Source organism: Corapipo altera, unplaced genomic scaffold (genome assembly GCF_003945725.1).
Source record: "Corapipo altera isolate COAL_440 unplaced genomic scaffold, ASM394572v1 175, whole genome shotgun sequence".
Classification (NCBI taxonomy): domain Eukaryota; kingdom Metazoa; phylum Chordata; class Aves; order Passeriformes; family Pipridae; genus Corapipo; species Corapipo altera.
The window spans coordinates 2821634-2842667 of NW_020884942.1; the positions used below are offsets into that span (position 1 = coordinate 2821634).

Consider the following 21034-nt stretch of genomic DNA (forward strand, 5'->3'; position numbering starts at 1 on the left):
CCAGCAAGACTAGAAATCATCAATCTGACATTAAAGAACTCCTTTATTGAACAGCTCTAAACAGCAATACCTGCAAAAAGTCTTGTTAACTGTGAGATTAATAACACTTACTGGAAGCTAGGGGGCTTTCCATGGCATTATTTCAGGAGATGACGTGATTCCATTGCCCTGGAATGGCAATGGCAATAGACACCAGAACTCCCTCAATTTTACACCATTTATGCAGTAGCTAAAGAAAAAATACTACTTCTACTTACAGGTAAAGCCATGCTTGAAACTGAGACACAATATGATTATTTTTTTTTAATCATATCTTGTATAAATTATAAACTCTATATTGATTGCAAGGATAGTTAAGCAAACTAAAAGGTATAATGGGAGCAGGAGACATCTTCCCGGCCTTGTGGGCTCAAGTGAGGTTATTCCCACTGCAAAACACCAATGATCTGTGCATTATGGTCTGTTAAAATAATACTTGGCTTGTTGAACACTTACTTCGTTTGATCCTTGAAAGAAACTTGAGTATGCACCACTGAAATAAAGCTCTATTTTTGTAAAATGCTGGAGAATAAAAACAAAGGAATGCCCTTACAGCTCTAACTGGCAGCTCAACACAAGCATCCCTCTTTCAGATGTTTGGTTTTGCTTAGTATTATTCTTATTGCTGTTGTTATTATTAATCCAGCGAAGCATCACACTCAGACTACACCAGTTCTTCACTAGGCAATTTCTGCCCATCAATATAATCCTCAAAGCTCCATCAAGTTTTGCACTCTCTTACGACAGATGTAGAACTATGTTCTATTGAGTGTCTGTGGCAAAAATAAAGAGCAGATACACCAGCCAGTGCTGCAATAGGCGGCGGAGGGAGAAGGTGCCAGGGCTGGAGGATGTTCTGCATTAACCCCTGCGAAGGTCTGGATTCCAGAGGTCAGTGAGTGAGCTCAGCAGCAGCTACGTCAGGTCCCATTCAGGCACCAGTCTGAGCAATCAGCATTGTAAGTCTCTTTCAAAAATCCTGATTATCACCTTTTAAGGCAGGTGAAAATCAATTAATTTTGAGCTTATAAAAGAATGCCTTTGCTCTGGTCAACCTTGGCCACACAGACACAATGCCTTTTGCAGAGATGCACTACCTTTTCTTTCTATTTAATGTAAAAGCACTTCATCTTGGTTATCAGCTCCCTGAAGGTCAGGCTTATTTCTTTAGATCTATTATTTACTGCTTGAATTTCCAGTTCCACCTTTCTGGCTATTACAGCTTCTTTCCCCAGCTCCTATTCTTTTCATGATAACTCCATATGATGACTGTTGATAAAGTTAGGAGGACCGTGATTCTAAATGTCTGACCTTCTTCAAAATCTGATAATGGGCACAGTTTTTGAATTATAGGTCATCTCAATTTTGCCAGTAAACCATTTATTTCCAGTGGCCTTCAGACCTTTTGCCAGCGTACTGCAAAATGCATTCCTGAGGGAACAATAAAATAAGACAGCCATCCTTAGCCTTTGCTTAGCACGTTAGGAGGGATACTACACTTTGGAGAGAATGCTTGTCCACAACATCTCATGCATCACAGTCTCCAAGACCTTCCCTACTCTACAACATTGTCTGGTGTTTGTATGAAGCTGACAGCTATAAGCACCTAATGTGAACTAGCCTCCTTTTCATTTGTAATCCACATGGAAAAGATGGGAAAAATCCATGTTTCCCCACCTACTGAGAGCTATCCAGACACCTTTACCATATTGTCCAACTTACACCTCAGGATACAGTGCCAGCTTTTACATCACTGCCTTAAATGTTACACTGCTGTGGTAGGACCCGATTACACTGTGCTTGTAAAAGCTGTCTCGGTGCCAAGGTACACCTTGGACTGCCAGCCTCCTTCAGTTCTCAAAATGGCTTGGTCTTACAAAAACACTGCCAAGAGGCACAATTCCTGTTGAAGGTCAACACTTCACACAAACCATCGAGCAAGACACAGAGAAAAGTGTGTCAAACACAACTCCTAACTCGAACAGTGCTTGGAAAACTAAGCAGTGACTGGATCCTGAGTGGGGGGAACTAAGTAGTTTTTACTTACTGTCAAAGCTCCTGTGCTGTGCTGTGAGTGTTGCCTGCACAGAGCGACCAGCCTCTTTCATCATGGCTTCAAATTCACTTCGGCTTTTGTTTGCAAAGTTCTCCTCCATCTCACTGGTGCAGCAGGTATAGCCTTGTGGGCAGATTCGCAGGTGCTCCCCTAAAATGAGAGAAAATGTAGTTTAATGGCCAGGTCTGGAACAGGAAGTATTTCACCCCAGGCAATCTCAGCTTAAAAATATCCAGCTGCCTGGTAATCTGGATCTGTATCAGGTTTTTGTGTCAAATTTACCCTCTTATTTGAGTTATCCTGCTTTAATATAGTGGTTGGTGTCAATGCAGGCACAAATTTTCTCACTGCTGACTGTGAGGGAAGGAAAAGCAAAGGAGAGAAAATTCATACAAGGAGCAAGGAGAAGGGAAATATATGTGTCTCCTGCTCAAAGTCTGTCCTAGAATCCAGCTCTGCCTAGAATCCTAGAAAACATGGAAGTCTGATTAAATGACATACTAGCTGTCCCCATTAGACTTAACATGTATATTAGAACAGCTGTTTGAAACTGCTTTGTCAAGGAAAAAAACCCAACTCCAAAGTGCTCCCTGCCCTCCCAAACCTATCCTGGGAAGGCATTTCCATAACCAGAGAGGTGAGACTAATGAGAAGTTTTCAAAAGACAGAGACATACTGAATGCCAGGAATTTGGGTGACTAATTCCTCTCCACACAAATTGAAATTTTCAACGAAAAGTTTATCTCCCAGAAAGAGACGACACCACCCCAAAAAAGGTTGCTATGACAATCACTGAATATACCTTTGCTATAGGGAAGGACAGAAAAGGTAAGAGGACTCGGAAGCCAAATTAAAAAATTCCCCACTATGGAGTTCCTCCTGCCCTTTGCAATTTTTTTACTGTGAAGAAGCAAGCATTGGCATAGGCAGAGTCAGCAACACTGTAAAAATAATTGCTAAAGTTCTTATGAGTCCTTACAAAGGCATATCCACCTGCAAACACACCCTACATTTCTCCTTACCCAGCAACAATAATTCATCTGAATGAAATCAAACTTTTTTTTTTTTTTTAAGAATAAAAATCCCCTTGTTCCAAGCATGCATTGAGACAAACCAATTACCAAGTAGTTACCATGTTTAACAGAATTTGGTATTGCCAATGATTTTGCTGGCACTTCTACAAGACTGCTGTCTTAGTGTCATAGATGAGCCTAAATATCTTTAAAATCACGTTTTATCTATGTGTCTGTACAGCTTCAGAAGCTGAATAGTTTCCCATTAAAGCCCTTAGGTATTTCCAGTGTAAAGTCCTTAGCAAATGGATGGTAAAGGGTCTCTGAAACTGGGCATGTGTCCTACCTTTGTGAAGAAAGCCATGTCATCAGCAGCCTAGGAGCAATTCTGACAGGAGTGCTCTGTAGTTGATGTATTTTAGGCAGAAGCCATTCAGGATGAGTTTGCATTTTGCTGGCCCTTGGATCCCTTGTCACAGACGAGCCCTGGAGCAACCTCTGCAGGGTTGCTGCATGGTGTGAGCCTGCCCTTGGAAAACGAGTTATTGTGGGCATCTGCACCCCCAGAGCAGTCTTCCTGTCTAACGTGATTGGAATTGCTGCTCGCCAGCTTTTGCAGGAGAGTAACTGTCGTCAAAACCCTTGTGTTGTGCTTCCATCTGAGAGGAGCGTTGGGGGGCAGTGTGTTCCATGGGCTGCAATCTCCCATGGGACCCACTCCCTGTCCCCACAAGTGCCCAGGTACCACACCATTAGAGCAACAGTAAAAGCAGCAACTTGCTTCAATACAAAAACTCAAATATACGAGTCAAATATAAACATTATGTGGCTCAGTGCCTGCCATACCAAATGCAAGTTCAGTTCAGTTGCTTGCCTAAGCCTCTCCTTCCCTCATGAACTAGATTGTTCCGAATGATTCCCTGGGCTCCTTTCTGTAAAGCTGCGTTTATCTCTGCAGCATGAGGCCTGCTGACGTGTGACAGACAGGCAGGAAAAGGGAGCTGTAATTTTCTGACAAGACAAGCCTTTGATTCCTGTCACAGCAAATTAAAAACTTTGTTCTTGTACAGCCCTTTCCATCCAATTTCTGCTGCCACAGGACTTCTGGCAAGGACAGGAGTTTTGTGGACAGCAGTTTTACTGTGGGATGCCTCCGTTCCATGAGGCCTTCAGTGCCTTCAGGACAGAGAGAGGCCTTTTCAGTGCCTCTTTGAGAAGCCGATCAACAAGGAAGTGGATCCCAAGGGATCCCAGTGGTTCCCAAAAGTGCCTTCATCACCTCAGTCGCTGGTGAATTTTGCTGCTGAGGTCCGGGTCCTGTGTAGAGCCCTTGCTTTCAACAGAACCCAAGGGTATGAGCACTCCTACCATTCCTCTGTGCACCATTAGCCACCAGGGCTGAAGCCTCAGACAGCTCTTTACAGATACCCTCTTTTGGGAAACTGAACTTGGAGAATCTCCCATCTCCTGGCCTGCAGCCAGCAGGTCTCCTGCCTGAAACTGGAAGAGCAAACATGAACATCCCCACAAAGAAGACACTGACATGTTCATCAAAGCTGCCTGTCAGGCGCATTCCCTGCACAGGCTTTAGAAACCAAGGAAGGGGGAAAGTGTGGGGATTGCCCCCAGGAGGAGAGGACAGTGAGGCAGAGCCCTGTGCTTTGCCTGAGCTCCCTGACGGATACTGAGGAGCAGCAGCAGTGTGAGGCGTTAATTAAAATGTGACATGCCCAGACAGAACCCCTTGCGCTCCCACCTTAGACAAGGCAGAGCGTGTTTCAGCAGGATGGCACCAGCCCAACACCTTGCTGTGTGAGCAGAGTCTCGAGTCACTGCCAGCCAGCCAGCACTGGGGACCGAGGGGAAAGGGACAGGGGAAAAAAAGGGCAGAAAGCAAGAGAAAAGTCACATCTGAAGCTAAAATCACTTAATTTTGCACAATTAACTTTGTGAATTGAATATAGAATTTTTTCAACCGCTCAGAGCGGTTTCAATCCCTTTTGAAGTAGCATTTATCTTCGCTTTCTGCAGGTGTTTGTGTGGTACTCAGCACCACTTCACTCTATCTCAGTGGGAAGCAAAGTTTTTCTTATTTGTCTCTGTAATTCAAACTCTGCGCACACAGAACAGTCCTACAGCACTGTGAACATGCTTTGCTTTCTCTGCTTTTTAACCTGACCCACCCTGGAAACATTCACTATTATTATTTAACCTTTTTCTATTGACTCCAAAATAAATGCACTACAGACCATATTTTTTTTTCTCCTTATATTTCAAAGTGCTTTTGTTTGCCAACTTGCCATTATATCACTGCTGAAGCTACACTATAAATAGCTCCGGGTTTCCTTGGCAGGAGACTATCTATAAAAACCTATGGAGAGTCAGAGGTGTTTTACGAGGATACAGTGTGTGTTCTCTCTGTGCTGCTGCGTCACAGAAATTCTACCTGTACACAGCTGGCCTGTTGTTCACCACTTGCTGGAGAGCTCATGCTTCCAGCCCCTGGAAGAGCTTTACAGAAAGCGAGTGGGCACAGCAGAAACCAAACTGACAGCAAAGATATGGCTGCTCAAATCCCCTTGAAGATAACGGATACACTCCCAGCAACTCCGGCCAACTCTGTGTCAGGCCCAAAGAGATTTACACCACCCCATGCGTCTGTAACTGAAAACCAACCATCTCTCCCCAGCCCTTGACTTGCAACCTCGTAGTTGACCAGGTCTGGCAGTGGAACATGGAGGTGCACAAGGTGCACTTGATGGCTCAGCTAACACCAGCTGCCCTAAGCACTCTGGATTTAAGACACATTTGTAAGTAAAAGAGGATGCACTTTGAGATGCTCGATTTCCTTTCCAAAAACTATCAGCTTGCCCAAGCTTTTGACAGTCACAACGTGTGGTTCAATATGGGTCTCCCTGGAAAAGCCAGCTCTCCTGCAAAGGCTGCTGAAGCTGGGGTGGGATGTAACCCACCGACTTCATGGTCCCTTGGAAACAGAAACAGGGTAAAGCATGCATGAAAACAGCATCAAACAAATACCTCGTTTATGATTAACTGCCCTGGAGTGGAAAGGAATAGGCAGGAGACTGAGGATGAGAAAATATCCCATTGCCTGGCTGTGGGCTTGGATTGCCCTTCAAATATCCTCTCAGCTGGCTGGGTTAGCAGATCATTTGGGCTATCAAATTCATTACTGCACTTGAGAGTGCTGAATATTAAATCACTTGACCACTTCCCACGTGGGGATGGAGCCAGGTTGCTACATGGCAGGGTCCCTGCAGCCTGCCTGCATCCACCACTACCATGAGCTGGTGAGACAGGGCTCAAGCTCCCTGCTTCTTCCCCGGTGTGCTCTGGCCTTGCTGCCCCAGCCCACGCGAGCTCCCCTCATCCCTGGGCCTACCTGACATGGGTTGTGTGGTAGAACATACCAGAGTAGCAGGATCTCAGCTCACTGTGTTCAGAAAAGCGCTCCAGATGTTCACTGCTCCTGCATTTCACCCCACCACGAGGCTCCGTAGCCACGAAAACAAGACAGAAGGGCAGTCCCAGGGGTGTGAAATGCAATACTGAGAGAAGAGTCCTTGGCTCCTTTAACCATGTAAATAGTGCTATTTCTATCCCTCTCACAGGATGTTGGAGATTGAATTAATTACAATGTTTGCAGAAGGTTTGGGGTTATTTGGATGTGTCGGAGTATCTAAATGCAAATTATTACAAAATCATTCCTCACCGAGGTTAATTTATTTCAGGCTGTGATAAATCCATCATAATTCTTCCCTCATATTTGTAACCCTCCTCCCACTCACTCTCCAAACTGCTCCAACAAGTCACCTCATGCTCCTAGCCTCAGTTCAGCCCCAGATGCCAGGACAGCTCCAGCCCAAACTCCCTCTTTGAGGGTTTCTGGGCGGACATGTCTCAGGTAATCAGGTTTGCAGAAGTGCCACACTGCTGAGATGCCCCTACCAGGCATGGCAGGGACACCAGGACACAGTCCCTGGCCAGGTGCAGCCAATTAGCCTGAGAGCACCTGGCAGCCGAGGAGCTCCACTCCTCTCCTACTGTCCCTTGTAGGCACTACCATCTGTTGGCCTCTCCCTCTTCACACCTAAATCCCACCTAGGCTAATGAGCATCACAGCTGGGAACTGAGGACAAACCAGCATAATTTAGACCATGGGTTTTCTTCCTATTTCTCTTTTTTTTTTTTTTTAACCATGTCAGAATGTCTGCAGCTGATGCAAAATGAGCCTGGAGGTGGTACAGATGTTAAAAATACCTTTCCAAGAGGTAGCACAATGAAAGTAAATCCCCTTCCTTATGACTTCCAGCTTTTCCTGCTTCAGATGTTCCTGTCCCTATCTCTGTTGAAATATATATCTCTAAAGAAAACACGATTTAGCACGTGCTGATAACTAATTGACAGCACAGCCAGCACTAACACCGCAATGCTACCTTGAATCTCAGTCAGATAACTCCTAAGAGGAAACAGGCATACCCAAAAAATATTCAGTCTAGGAGACAGTCCTGACTGACCATCCTAGGAAGAGCTCTTCATGCCATTTTCATTCTAGATACACTGAGAAACATCAGCTGGCAAGCTGCTTCCAAACACCTATGCCCTGTAATACTCATGTAAGGTGTCTGGGCATGCAGGTGATCTCCTGTAGTAGCTGCTAACATCAAACTGAACCAGAGACCAGACTGCTCTATTAAGGAGAGAGCAAATCAGTTATTTTGCCATATTGCAAAGGCAGATGTTAGCTGTGCAGCCTGTTTCTTTGATTTGCAGTCAGCTGTCAGCAAAATACGATATCTTCTATTTTATGATTATATATTAAGAGTATCGTCATTTTTGGCTTTGGTTTGCACACAATGCCAAGGAAGTCATGGCAGGCCTGAATATCAAGTACTGTACAGCAAACATTTACACTGGGATCCAAATGCACTGGACTGTGTTCTCCCTGGTCTTGGCGATACCACGAGTTGAGGATCTGCATGGTGGGGCAGGGCTGTGGGCTGGCCCAGAGACCAGGGGCAGAGTATGTCATGAGGAAGGGCTTTGCTCATGTGAAGTCCTGATTTTCCTGCACTTCCATACACAGAAGCACTCTCAGGATGAGAAGCAGAGCTGGGTAGGGTGTAGCTAGGAACCAGCCCTGCCATGAACTCAGGATGTCTCAGATGTGCTGGACTTCGAGCTAATTCAATAGGAGTGAGAGGAGAGCCAGAAAGAAGCTGTCTGCTTCACCAGTGCCCTGAAGGAACCACTCATGGACCTCAGTGCTAAGTGGCAAGACCCAGGTTAATCTCAGCCTGCCCAAGGCCAGAACAGAGCAGTGTCACAGCTCAGACATGTGCAGAACTGTGGGGAAGAGGCAGACACTGTCTCACCTCCTGAATCCACACCCATGATCCCATGCACATCCTTACTGTCTCCCGGCCTCAGTAAGATGAGAGAGATTTGGCTAGCATAATCAACTCCTATCTCTCTTGGCCGCTGGGTATCTCAGGGGACTGATAACAAGGGCATGGAGGCTTTTCAAGCTGCACACCACAGGTTTGAATTTGTCCCATGTCAGCAGCTTTTATAATGCCTTATCATCTGAGGGCTGATCAAATACCTTGTGCTATCTGAGATGAACTAATGTTTTTGTTCCAGATAAAGAAAACAAGCACTACGCTCCACATCAGTGATAAAAACAGCAAACTGGGAAAAACAGCTGGAGAATATGCTTATTCTGTTAAAGCAATGCACGTGTTTAAGATGAGACAATAGCAAAACATTAAATGCTTGTTCCCACAGCTCATCATTCAGACCAGGATTATACCAACAGAAGTGAAAAACCAGGAGTAGATAATCCATAAGACTTGTTCTTTCCACTCCTTATCTTTCTACTCCTACCAGGATTTAATAAACTATCAAAATACTGTTAACCAAATAAGGCAACTTAATCTGGCTACTGCATGGAGTTGGCTCCCTACCCAGGTTAGCACTGTTCTGTAATTGCATTACAATGAAAACCTGACACAGTGAATAAATACAGGTACTTCTGAGAAATGCCACAACTGGCATCCTCAGAGCAGAAACCCCCTGATGAGTGGGAGAGCTTTGGGACTGCCCCAGTTCTCACCAACACAGGCCACTCAAGTCTGGATCCCAGGGAACCAGGCGGGAGGGTGCGAAGGAGTCTGAACAGCAATTTCCTCTGTGTTTGCTCTGTTCGTGTGTCAAAATACTTCAGGCTCTGAGGCTGTCAGCTCAGTGTCAAGCTCACACTGGAAGTGTGGTATCAATTTGTTTAATCCTAGACCCTGATGTCAAAGGAATTTATAAGGCAGGCAAACATGGGCAAAAAAAGTTAATTAACAGAGGAGAAAGAGCCACCTCTGTGTCCTGGAAAAATACTAAGTACAGAGTAGATAAGAGTGCCTTCAGAAATGACAGTCTGAAAATCCTAATGTCATCTGTGTATGTTACAGTGGCAAACTGCCCAGAGGAAGGGAACAGAGAAAATGTCACAAGTGCTGACAACAGACATGATTCTTACTGAAAAGCTCTGCATGAAAGCACTTCACCCACGCATTGCTCCTTTGGGTTTTAGGACCGTCTTTCTGAATGAAACAGAACACCCCTTCCCATCACTCTGCTCCCCAAGTTTCTCTCAGGACCTGGATCTGTCCTTAGCTACATGGGCCTGACTAAGCTGCTGAATCCAAGCTGTGCACACACAGCAGGAATCAGCACAGGGTGCAGCAATCCAAGCCTGTGTTTAAGGACAAAGTAGGAAATGCTTTACAATTTGCAACAGAAAATATCTTTTTCAGCGGTTGAGAGAGGAATGAAAGAATGATGGCCAAATCCACACGTACCACAAGCAATGAAGGACCTCCAGCTAACAGAACTGACACCGAATCCAACACTCCTGGGCACCAAACCCACCACAGGGGAGCTCCTGAGCAGGTCTGCTCCAGGTAAAGAGCCTTGTTAAAGGCATCAATTGGGAGCCAGGACATGGTCTACAATTAACACTCTCCAAATAAATTAATCCTGAAAGAAGCCTTCAGTTCAGACTAGACCAGTTGCAAGGATAATGGACAAACACACAGGGTTTGTGTACACTGTAACAGTGTAACACTGTTACACTCTTTCCTCTCCCCTTCTCTGAAAAACAGAAAACTCTTAAAATGAATCTTAGACAAGGGAAGAATTATCTTTTCTCATAACACTTGTGGGGACGTATTGAAGTTCTGTGTCGTAATCCATCACTATTAACCTCTTTCAGAGTTGTCCCAAGCACATCAGCTTCTCACCAGATGTTTTTTCTTCTTGGAACAAAGAGTCTTTTTATCCTCAGTTTGCTGCAATCTAAAATAAGATCAAACTGGAAACCTATCACTCTTATCAGATGCAGCTTCATTGCAGGCTCCATAACAACATAAATATGTTATTACATAAGAAGAAAAGCAATTCATTAAGCAGAACCTTTTTCTTCCAACTTCTTGGAAAAAAAATCTACTGGAGAAACTGTCAGCTCTTCCTTGTGTCTTGACAGCTTGCTGCCAGAAGGATCAGACCAGAAAAGGAGTCTGGGCAGTAAACTGAGGACTAAAGATGCAGATAGCACTAGGATGTTTAAAGAGGTGAAGGTTTAAAGAGGTGAAGGCTCCATTTAAAAAAAACCAAACAACTTTGGGGCAATAATTCATATAATCCATGCCAGGAACTTGAGGAAGGGTTTGGACAAAATCAAAAGCCTTTTCCAGTTCCTCTGCTGAAGCTCTGCAACGAAAATGGTAGTACTGCACTTGGGTCTAGTTTGGGATAAAGAGACTAAAGAGCTTCAGGAAGCTCGTAAAACTATCGGTCAAGAATAGGGAGTGCTTGTGGCCAGTCCCAATGCCAGTTCCCAATGCAAGAAACAAACCTGGCTTAACCTCTCATGGAGAAGTCAGCAATTAGAGAACCTTTCCTTTCAACCCCAGCAAAGCTGCTCAAGCAGTAGACGCTGGTGTGAAAACCATAAAAATCATCTTTCTGGGTTTCAGCCACATGCTCAACTCAGGGCTCCTGCAAGGATGTACCACAACAGAGCAGGAGGCTGGGCACGGTGCCCAGGGGGCTGCCACGGCTGCCCACCTTGATGAGCTGCACACCTGGTTGCCAGCTCACTCAGGTGAGGACCGTGGGCTGCCTCCTCCTGCTGAGCACAGCTACAGACACTGCTGGGAGCACCAAGGAGTGCGGGGGCGGCTCATTCCAATCCTGCAGGAGGATGTCTGCATCCAAAGAAGGGTCTCGCTCTCTAGCAAAAAGGGAAAATAAACAAACTAAAAAAACCTAAACCACTCTGTCTGCTGGGAAAAATGAAAATGACTCCTGAGCTTGCAAAAAATCTTGCCTTTAAATAGTTATTAAACACACTAAGTTTTTGGATCTGAATCTGAGAGTTTGCAAAAGCAAAATGCCTACGCCTAAATATCTAAAACTTAAATTTAATGACACTTCTTAATCACAAATTCCATAAATGTGTGTACACTTATCAAAATTAAAAATATGCATGTAACAAATTGTCTGAACCCCACAAATTCAAGATCATCCTTTTTTAGATTTTTATAAAAATTTAAACAACTTTACCTATGCAGAGTTGTTGACTTGTGCCATAAATTGGGAGTGCTTATATCTCCTCTAAAACTCTTTGCTGTATGTGTTGGCAGGGATGTGGGAAGGTGCAGGATTGGAGGGGCAAGTTCTTGTTGCTGTGGGCTTTTTCACTTTGCAACTTGAAGGTTTTTTTCAGCCCTAGAAATCCTTGGTTCTTCTTCAGCTACTGTTTCGCTTTATTTGTCTCAGGAGTGTTTTGGCCAGCAGCAGAAGTGCTGAGCTGTGGAGCCCCTTCCTACAATTTGAGGGACCACAAAAGCAAATGGCAAGTATGGGGTCATTTTGTGGGAACATGAAATTACAGACTTCCAGTTCTGCAGCTGATGCAGAACTTGGGCGCACAAGTATCAGCATCCAGGCTGGAGTCTGCTGAAACCTTTGGCTGCTGTGTGTGAGTGATCTGCAGCAGAAGGAATTCAATATGCTGCCTTTCCCTTCTGGTTGCAGAAGCACGTAGGTACAACCTGCACCATTGCTCCTCTTTTTATGCCTCCATCTGATCTTCCAAAAGCAGATTACAGAAAGCTGCCTAAAGATGCAAAGGATATCCATAGGGACTTCCTCTTCTGCCCTTAAAATTAATCCCGGGTATGAGGAGATGCAAACACCAGTCTGGTCCTGCCACAACCGTTTCATGAACAGATCTTGGCTTCCACAAACATCAAAGCATCGCCTTTCACTCCCGCACAGAGGGGTGATCCAGAGGACCCAGTTTAAACTGTGATGAACATTTGAAACTCCAACGCCCTGCTAGATCTCAACATGGTTCATAGTGCATATGCCCAAAATTTTACCAGAGGAATTTATTTTAGGCAACTTCTGTTTGAAAACTTAATGGAAGTGTAGCTGTTCTCCCCTGAGCGTCAGGAACAGATGACTAAGAAATGTTGCCAGTATCTGTCTTTCAGCGAGATTAGTGTTGGGTTTGTGTGGTATCCTATTTATAACTTTGACAAACAGCTCAACCAATCATTTCATACCTAATCATAGCTGTCTGCCCGGCTCCCTTCAGGGAAAAGCTTTTTAAAAACTATGTGCCAACATAATACGAACAAAGAGAAGCAAACCACAGTCAAGAAAAAAAAAGACCCTGCTCCCCAAACCAGCAACCAGGAAAAGCTCATGAGCTATAGAGAAAGCAGGTCTTGGTAAATCATAAGGCATAATTAGAGCGTCATTATTCATGGGACTGCACAGCTATCGTTAGTCAGTGTTTCCACTGTAAACCCCTATTTTCATAGAGGTTTGCAGCTCAGCTGCAAGGAATTAGTCTGTGATGAAGTTTGGCAGTAGAAATTTTAGAGCAAGGATTATTTTTTTTTTTAAACCATTTAAAGATCTTTTTTTCTTCCCCTCACCTTCTATTCCCCTCTTACTTCCAAGGCTGCAGCAGTATTTACAGAAGAAAAAAAACCACTTCTGTGTGTGCTCTGATTTTTGGGTTTTCCGTGTATGTCTCTGTGTGGTTAAAGGGACCAACCCATCAATTTAACAGAAGTCTTAAAAAATTGAAGTTGTGATTCCCACAACAATTACTACTCAACTTTTCTTTGGATGTTATTCATGAGCATTAATATCTGTGGTGTTAACTGCTGTGCATTAAGGAGCCTTCACATTCCAAGTAAACCCTGCATATTCATCTAATGCTGAAGATGGGTTTACATTTCATGGGATAGAGCTGTTAGATTTCTTTACATCTTTTTGCTTTGAAATAACATTTTCCAGGGATTATAAGAGATTACTTTCTGCTGGACTCACCCTACGCTCGCCCGCCTCTTTGCTCCCTGCCTACCTGACACTTCCATTAAGGGCTCACATTTCAGGATGCACAAAGGCATAGTGGAGACCACTAAGAAGAATCATAAGGAAGGGAAAGGGATGGGAGAAACATCTTGATGAGACATTTTATCCCAGACAATATTAAATAGTTCCTTTCACAACATTTTCAGCTACTCAAGAGAAACAGGTTGCTGTTTGCATTTGTAAGAACATCAGAGGAATGCATCTGCTCTTTTCCAACCAGCTTTGGCTGAAGCATCCTAGAGGTTCAGCATCCCTGGGTTTGAATGAGATTTGCTTTCATACACAGGGACCACACTCCAGCAAGGTACAGCAGCCTCTGGCCTCTATGCCTGGTTGTCACTGCATGCCACAAGCAGCACAGGTCACAAGGAACTGCTTCAAGTGCAGTCCCAGTTCAGAGTGGGTCAACAGTTACTCAGCTTGAAAAAAGCAGTGTAAAACTGTGAGCTTGAAGACTTGCAAGGCTCAGTCTGGAACTGGATCGCAGTGAATGGTCCGAGTGTTCATATCAATATCTTCAGTGCACAGTTTCTAAAGAACAGACTAGTTTATCCAGGCAATTTGATTTTCTAGTGAAACAGATGCCACTGTTTAACATTACCTTGCTTCAAATTCCATTTTCCTGGACCTTGATCCTGGCATACAGGAAACTGGCCACCTCTGAGCTTCTAACACCTTGTAATGTTCATGCCCTCCTTGGAGATCCCCACCCCAGCACTAATGAGCTTCCCCTCAGACAGCCTGGCAGTGTGACAAGGATAAGAGTGCTTGCAAGGTACCACACAGAATTCCTGGAGGCAGCTGCCACCAAGCTCCCTGCAATTCCAATGTATTCTTCAGAGGACTAGAACAGGAACACCAGCTACTGTGAAGGGGAGGAAAGCAGATACCCCACCACACTGACCACAATTATTTGTGAAAACCATAGAAGATAAATTCTTCTTTTAGAGTGAAAGTACTTATCTCTGCTACAAATTGCGGTAAGTACAGTATTTATGTTGCAGAGAAGATGACTTGAATTCCTGCCATGTCTTAAAAACAGTACAAAGCAGAATTTCTACATACCCTGCTTGAATCTGCTTTTCAAGGTAGTAGTTAGAAATTAAGAGGCAAATGAACTCAGATTACTCATGTATCTTCAATCATTTACAGGACTGTTAGCAAGATCCAGGCTTCAGAGGGCTGGATCACTCTCCCACTCCAACCATTATTAACCTGACATAACATGTTCATAGAGTAAGAGATGATACCAATGCTGTAACTGGTCTCCACAGAATATGGTTATGATTAGGGAATACCTTAGAGAAACTGTCATTAATTAAGCACTCAGCTACATGCATAAAGATGGGTGAAGGAAAAGCTCTGCAATTTCATTACTTAAAAGAGGTCTGTTCTCAACATTTTGGTTATTGGGTCTTTTTTGCTTGAGTGTTGCTAAGAAGTGGCAGATTCACATTAAATGCAAACTGCAGTTTTTTCCTTCACCACTTTTCTCCAGCATGTAAGCATGCAATCTTCTGCACCCACCTGAAAAGATATCATGGCCCAGTCAGTAAAACATGCAACTTTTAAAATCTGAACTTAGTTCTCCCAATACTGTGCATCCAAGTATGTTGTTCCCTTCTGGAAAAATCCATAGTGCTTCAAAGTGCATTTCATACATCAGGTCCCAGGTACTTAACTCAGTCTAAACCCAGGGCCCCAATCAAAGCAGCAAGTTCTCCTTTTGATCCCTCTGTTCTTTGAGCTCAATGAGATGCTTTTGCTTTTGAATAATCACATTCTTTGTGCATCACAGCACAATAGTACTGTCACCACGTTTTTCTTTCTTGTCTTAGCAAGGGACCATCCCCAAGATGTTTTATCAAGTCTGGAAGTCGACTCCACTTCCAGATTGAATGGAATTTCCCAGTGGGAAATGTTCTTGGCACTCTTAAAGATGTGATATACTACCTCTACACATTTACCAGTCTGGCCACTATTCACCTAAGTCATTAATGCAATGCAAAAACACTTTCTCTTTTTGCAAGCTGATAGGAAAAATTTAATACCAGTCTGACCAGCAAGTAAAAGGCACTGACTATCACTGTGATCAGTGTGATTTTCAGTAATGCCTTGCAGCTTGTTTCCCCTGGCCCTGCCCACATTTTGGCCTGTTTCTGAGCTACTAACATAAAACCAGGTACCCACAGAGAAGCAGACTTCCAGAGCAGAAGACTCTGTTCTGCAGAGCAATCACACTTGTATGCAGGTTGCTTGTCTCCCACCATCTAACTACGTGGTCTTTGCTGACCAGTTTGGTAGGGAAGTGGAGAGGATTTGGTAGGGAAGTGGAGAGGATTTGTTCCTCTGAGCAAATAGAAGTAAACTGTGCAACTCTGTTGGTTTTGGTGTTTATAAGCATGTCATGCTCTAGCCTTCAGGCTTACCCAGGGTACTGCTGAGGGACTGCTACTCCCCCACCATATGTGCTCACACAGCTTGAATGCCAGTCACAGTGAGCCTCAGTGCACCTGCACTGGAGAAAATCCAAGTGGAAATCTCATGGGAACAGGTGTTATCACTGGGGAGGCTTAGAAACAGGCTGGGCAAACAGCTCTAAATAGACTTCACTGAGCAACTCCTATTTGCTGTATCTGCTGAGGCTACATGGTCTCAGATCACTTTTTCATTCTCCATTTCCCAGGATGTTATGACCTGTCCATCTTGCTGGCTGGGGTGTTAGGCAATGGTATCAGGTTCTTGCACCTCATCTGAGAACTAGGACAACATATCCATCAGTGTGTGACAGGGTGACAGGCAACTGTACCTACCCAGCATTAGAAATAAGAAGATACAACAAGATTTGCATGTTTAATTGCATCCTCATTCCCTATGACAGCTGAAACCCCCTTAATTAATACACTTCACACACTGTCTACTTTTGATTTACTTCAAATTCCAACCATCAGCAGAGGATGTTTGTCCTGTTCCTGCTGAAAGCCACATGGGATTTGTGATGCCCATCACTCGGCCTCGCTCAAGCAGGAAGACAGCTGTGGATACCTCTCCCCTGCATGAAATATCCTCCTCCCCTCCTTTCTGAGTATGACTGGCCTGCTTAGTCTCCTCAGCCCTCATTCCCTTGGCATACAGAACTTAACCCTTTCATAAAACAAACTCACTGTCGTCCACGTGTCTTTCAGGCCCTATCTGTGAAATTTGACCACGAGACTTCCCTGTTACATTTATGAAAGGTATGTGACTGGTCTCCTGTAATCAACAGATGATGAACACGTAATTCTACATATCCTCACACCGGGCTCATTAGCTGTGGACCATACTGCACTACTGCAGGAAGGAGATGACCACGTGGCAGACCAGCAGCTTGACTGTCATCTCGTTCCTTCCCAGTCTGTTCTCAGTGACACAGATTACCCACTCACTCCTTCTTCTTCCTCTTCTTTGACCCCTTTCACTCTGACCCAGTGGTTCCCCACATTTCTGCTGTGTAAGTGAGCAGTGCTGAAGTGGCAGTGCAGCAGCCATGCTCCAAACTCCACAGCTCCTCTGAGCCAAAATCTTGGATTTCCTCAAAGTCCCCATTTCTCTTGAAGCACATTGCAATCACCTGGTTTACTGAGGTCACAAAGGAAGCATCACTGATTCTATCCCAGCATAACCTTCCACTGAAAACTGGCTCCTCCCTCTGCTTACAGAGTTCTGCATCTGCCTTAAGATATTTATTAGGGCACACAAATAACAAAACCTGCACTTTGATCAGCAGTTGCCTTAAGCCAGCAGAGACACTGAACTACTGATTTCCAAAGCAGCATCTGACAGGGGGAACAATTGGGAATGGATCAGATCTTGTAGAGGAGCTGCTGTTAGAAATCCAGCTCCTTTTCAATATGATGCAAAGCACTTGCTGTAGCTTCAGGTTGTTGCTCACCTGAGGACAAAACTGCTCCCATTGAAGCTGATATCAAAACTCTGGCTGGCTTCAAAGACAGAGGGACTGGACCCTCAGTGCTTTCAACTCTTGTAACTCACCTGTGTGCTTAACAGCAGGTTAGTCAAATTGGGAAGAGCTTTTGTATCCATCAACCCTCTTCTGAGCAGCAGAGAGAGGTTTGTCCAAACATAGGGCTCGTTACTTTAATCACAACCACTATACAGTGACTGCCCTGGTGTCAGGAGCTAGAACAAAGTGCTTCTTCTCAGAAGTGAAGTGTGCTGCAAGTCAGATGCTTTACAGACACTACTGGCCTGAACCAATAGTTCCACCAAGGCAGATTTTGTATACTCTGTGTCAAACAGCCAACTAGTTCCTAGCTATGAGCTTTAGACTCTGTAATTAAAGACACTGGCAAAGACGAGCTTCCTTCACAAGTCCTGAAAGTATTCCAGTTTCATGCTTTTGCCTGCCAGGAGATGTGAACTTCTAGATGAACTTTAGGGTTTGGTTTTTTTTGGCCTGACACATGATATTTCAGTAAAGGAGTCCAAGAGTCACAAGAACAATCAGTGTATACTTCCTGAGGCAATTCAAAGCTACCAAGATTTCATGTGAAAACAAGAACAGTAAAATAGATTCAGGATAGGAAAATTATCTCAAAGCCTCATCACAGTCTAACATGGACAACTTCCAATGTGTCCCTTACGCATATTATCTACTTTAATTCCAAGTAAATTCCACTTTCATTGCTGATTTGTATTCAGAGAAGCCAAATGGATCAGCCTGCAATGCAGAAGTACTGTACTTTTTAGGACAGTTGCCATTTTGAAATATCCTACTCCTTCCTTCTTCCCTAGATGCTTCATTAAAAAAAACCAAACAGAACAAAACACCAAGAAAACCACAACACTATTCCAATTCTAATGGATCTCTGTTGTCTTTGTAAAAATATATGCTCATTAGTCTGACCAAATGGAGAGTGGGAAAGAAATGTAGATACATTTTCCCTAAAATGCATAGTGATCCTATGGTACAGGTTGTACAGGAGGGCTCCCCAGAAGATCGGTCCATTGTGGCTTTACCACCAACCAGATAAACTCCTGAGACCTGTTGCTACTGGAAAACCTCTGCATTAGAGTGACCTGTGTCATTCAGTCAGCCTTTCCTCTTCTCAGCAGTCTCTTCTTTGATTTCACACATTCACATTTCTTTGCCATCATCTGTCCTTTTTCACCATCTCATAGATAAGCAGTCTAACAAAGACACAAGAGGAATTTTAACCACCTAAATGCAATGCTGAGGTTGCTTGTTTAGTAGGAAGAAATAAACCCCATCAACTGCAATACCATGGATTCATTGCCTCTGCAAGGTAAAATGGGTGGTGTTTCTTTTTAAAAAGAAAACAAACTCCTCTTAAGAAAGCTCTCAGGATCTTAGAAAAAGAAACATTTAAAAGAACAGCCTTACTGAAAATGTGTGTTGCACTAAGGCTTACAATCAAGTCGTTTGTAATAATAATTTGTGCTTATCTCCAAAGAACCACCAAAGCAAAGGCACTGTTTCTCTCATTTTCTGCTGGAGGCTCAGCAATGTTATGTGCCCTCAGGCACGGGTAGGCTCAGGGAAGCCCCCCGAAGCATATGCTGCCTACTCGCACCTGCTCGCCATCTTCTCAGGTGAGAGGAATGGCACCAGTAAAGGACTTTGTCACTGTGTCCATCTTGCACATGTACAGAAAAATGGCTGGAAAAAATGGTCAAGGGCAAGGATGAGAAAAACCCCATCATGTCCCCAGAAACAGCTCATCCATCGAAACCTACCACTGCCTTGGGTTGGGTGTCAGCACCCACCCATCCACACACTTCCACACAGGCACATGTGCCTTGGGGCAGTGACTTCCCCTCCACGGGAGCAGTTCTGGAGAACTCAGCAGAAACAAGCCCATCAATTCAGATGCAAAAGTCAAATCTGCCTGTGCTGAGGAAGCACAGGGGGAATGTGGAGCAGGCACAACCCTCAGTGTTCCTGCATAACAAGCAACAAGTCCTTCCACAACCGAAATGAAAATATCACTTCCCTGAGGAATGGAATATTAATTATAAGCCTACACACTTCTAGCAATGCCTGCTATGTTTATTTTGATCCTCACTACCACACACATTGTAGCGGCAATACCATCTTCCCTTGGAAGTATTAGACATTACAAACCTCATTTAAGAAAACAGATTTTGCCAGCAGGCCATCAGAAAGATAAGAAATTACCTGACTATGCTCTAGGCCGTAATTGTTTCAGGATTTAGCCACTGAAAATACACCTTTTGTAGTCTGCTAGGGTTGGGAGATAGCATCTTCTTTAATCACCTCTGCTCAAGCCCTTCAGATGCTGCTTAACAGGTCTATTCAGCCCTGGAAAGCGCATTTCTGGTCTGCCTGTCATTCCCACTTGCGATCGCTATTTGTTTCCCTGAGCAGTAAAGAGTTGCTGTCAGCTAGGCTGTATATTTTCTTTATCCTAACTGATCAAAGTAAGATTGTGGGAGGCTCTTACAAGAGCTTATAACCCTCGTCTTTCCCAACAGCAGAGCCACAGTTTTGCTTTTGGTTCAGCTCCCAGTCCATGAACCTCTGTGCTAGTAAATTAAGCAGTATCTGGTGTTTATATCTCCCACTGGTCACTGATATTTTCTCCCCCAAGGCCTGAATAACACTCAGCCTTTTCAGCTCATGTACTTATCCCTTGTGTTTTCCAGTCATTGCAAATTTGGTTCAGTGTTAGCTGCAGAGGGATCGATAGGTGAGAGCTGGACCCAGACGAGCCTTTGCTCACATTCACACAATGGGGCCAGGCCACCACAAAGCCCCAGGTGGGGACCACGCTGCCAGGAGCCCATCTGGGCTGCTCTTCGCTTTGCCCAAAGTTTCTTGCCTCTCCTGTGAGAGGGATGTGTCCCACTGGGAAGCAGTGGCTGCTGTCCCTCGCTTCCGGAGCACGCTCAAGACTGGGAAGCTGGATCTGTGAAAACTGGTACTGTCTGGATTCAGGATACTAAGTAGTTACTGCTACAAACCAGCAGATGAGTGGCCCTGAAACACGGCAGTCCTTAAACGTGGCCCTTGAGGTCAGGGCAGGTGACTCATAAGGGAAGCTCTCAGTCTGGAAATCTTCCTGTCCACTCCAGCCATTACTGCCCAGGGTGTTGAACTATTAAAATCATCTGATTAATATTTTCAAGAATGTTTTGTTATTCCAAGGTCTAGTTCTCAAAAAAGCACTGAAACTTGCCTTCTAAAATTCAATCTCTTTTGTTGCAGCCAACTGAATAAGTTAAAGCAATGGAAGCAACTATTAAAATCTGGTAGCAAATAGAGAGCATGTGCTACTCAGGAGCAGCCATCTTTCCGCACCCTTTTTTCCATGTTTCCAACGCTTTGAATCCAGATGGATTTCTTTTAAAATTTTCTTTCTGTTGAACATAATGAGGTAGCCAAAGGAGAAGAACATTTTGAATATGAAGTCAC

At 44.2% G+C, this 21034-nt stretch overlaps 1 protein-coding gene across 4 annotated transcripts in view; it reads right to left on the reverse strand.

Annotated features, from left to right (window-relative positions):
* The window catches only part of GPC1 (glypican 1), a 202872-nt gene that overhangs the window by 98810 nt on the left and 83028 nt on the right, over positions 1 to 21034 (reverse strand). For 2 of the 4 annotated variants that reach the window (XM_027661853.1, XM_027661855.1), the window contains exon 2: positions 2087 to 2245. In XM_027661853.1, coding sequence (XP_027517654.1) covers positions 2087 to 2245 — 159 coding nt within the window. Of the gene's footprint in view, positions 1 to 2086; positions 2246 to 3954; positions 4054 to 4387; positions 4466 to 21034 lie in introns of those variants that run through there. The other 2 variants (XM_027661856.1, XM_027661854.1) reach the window with 2 other exon arrangements.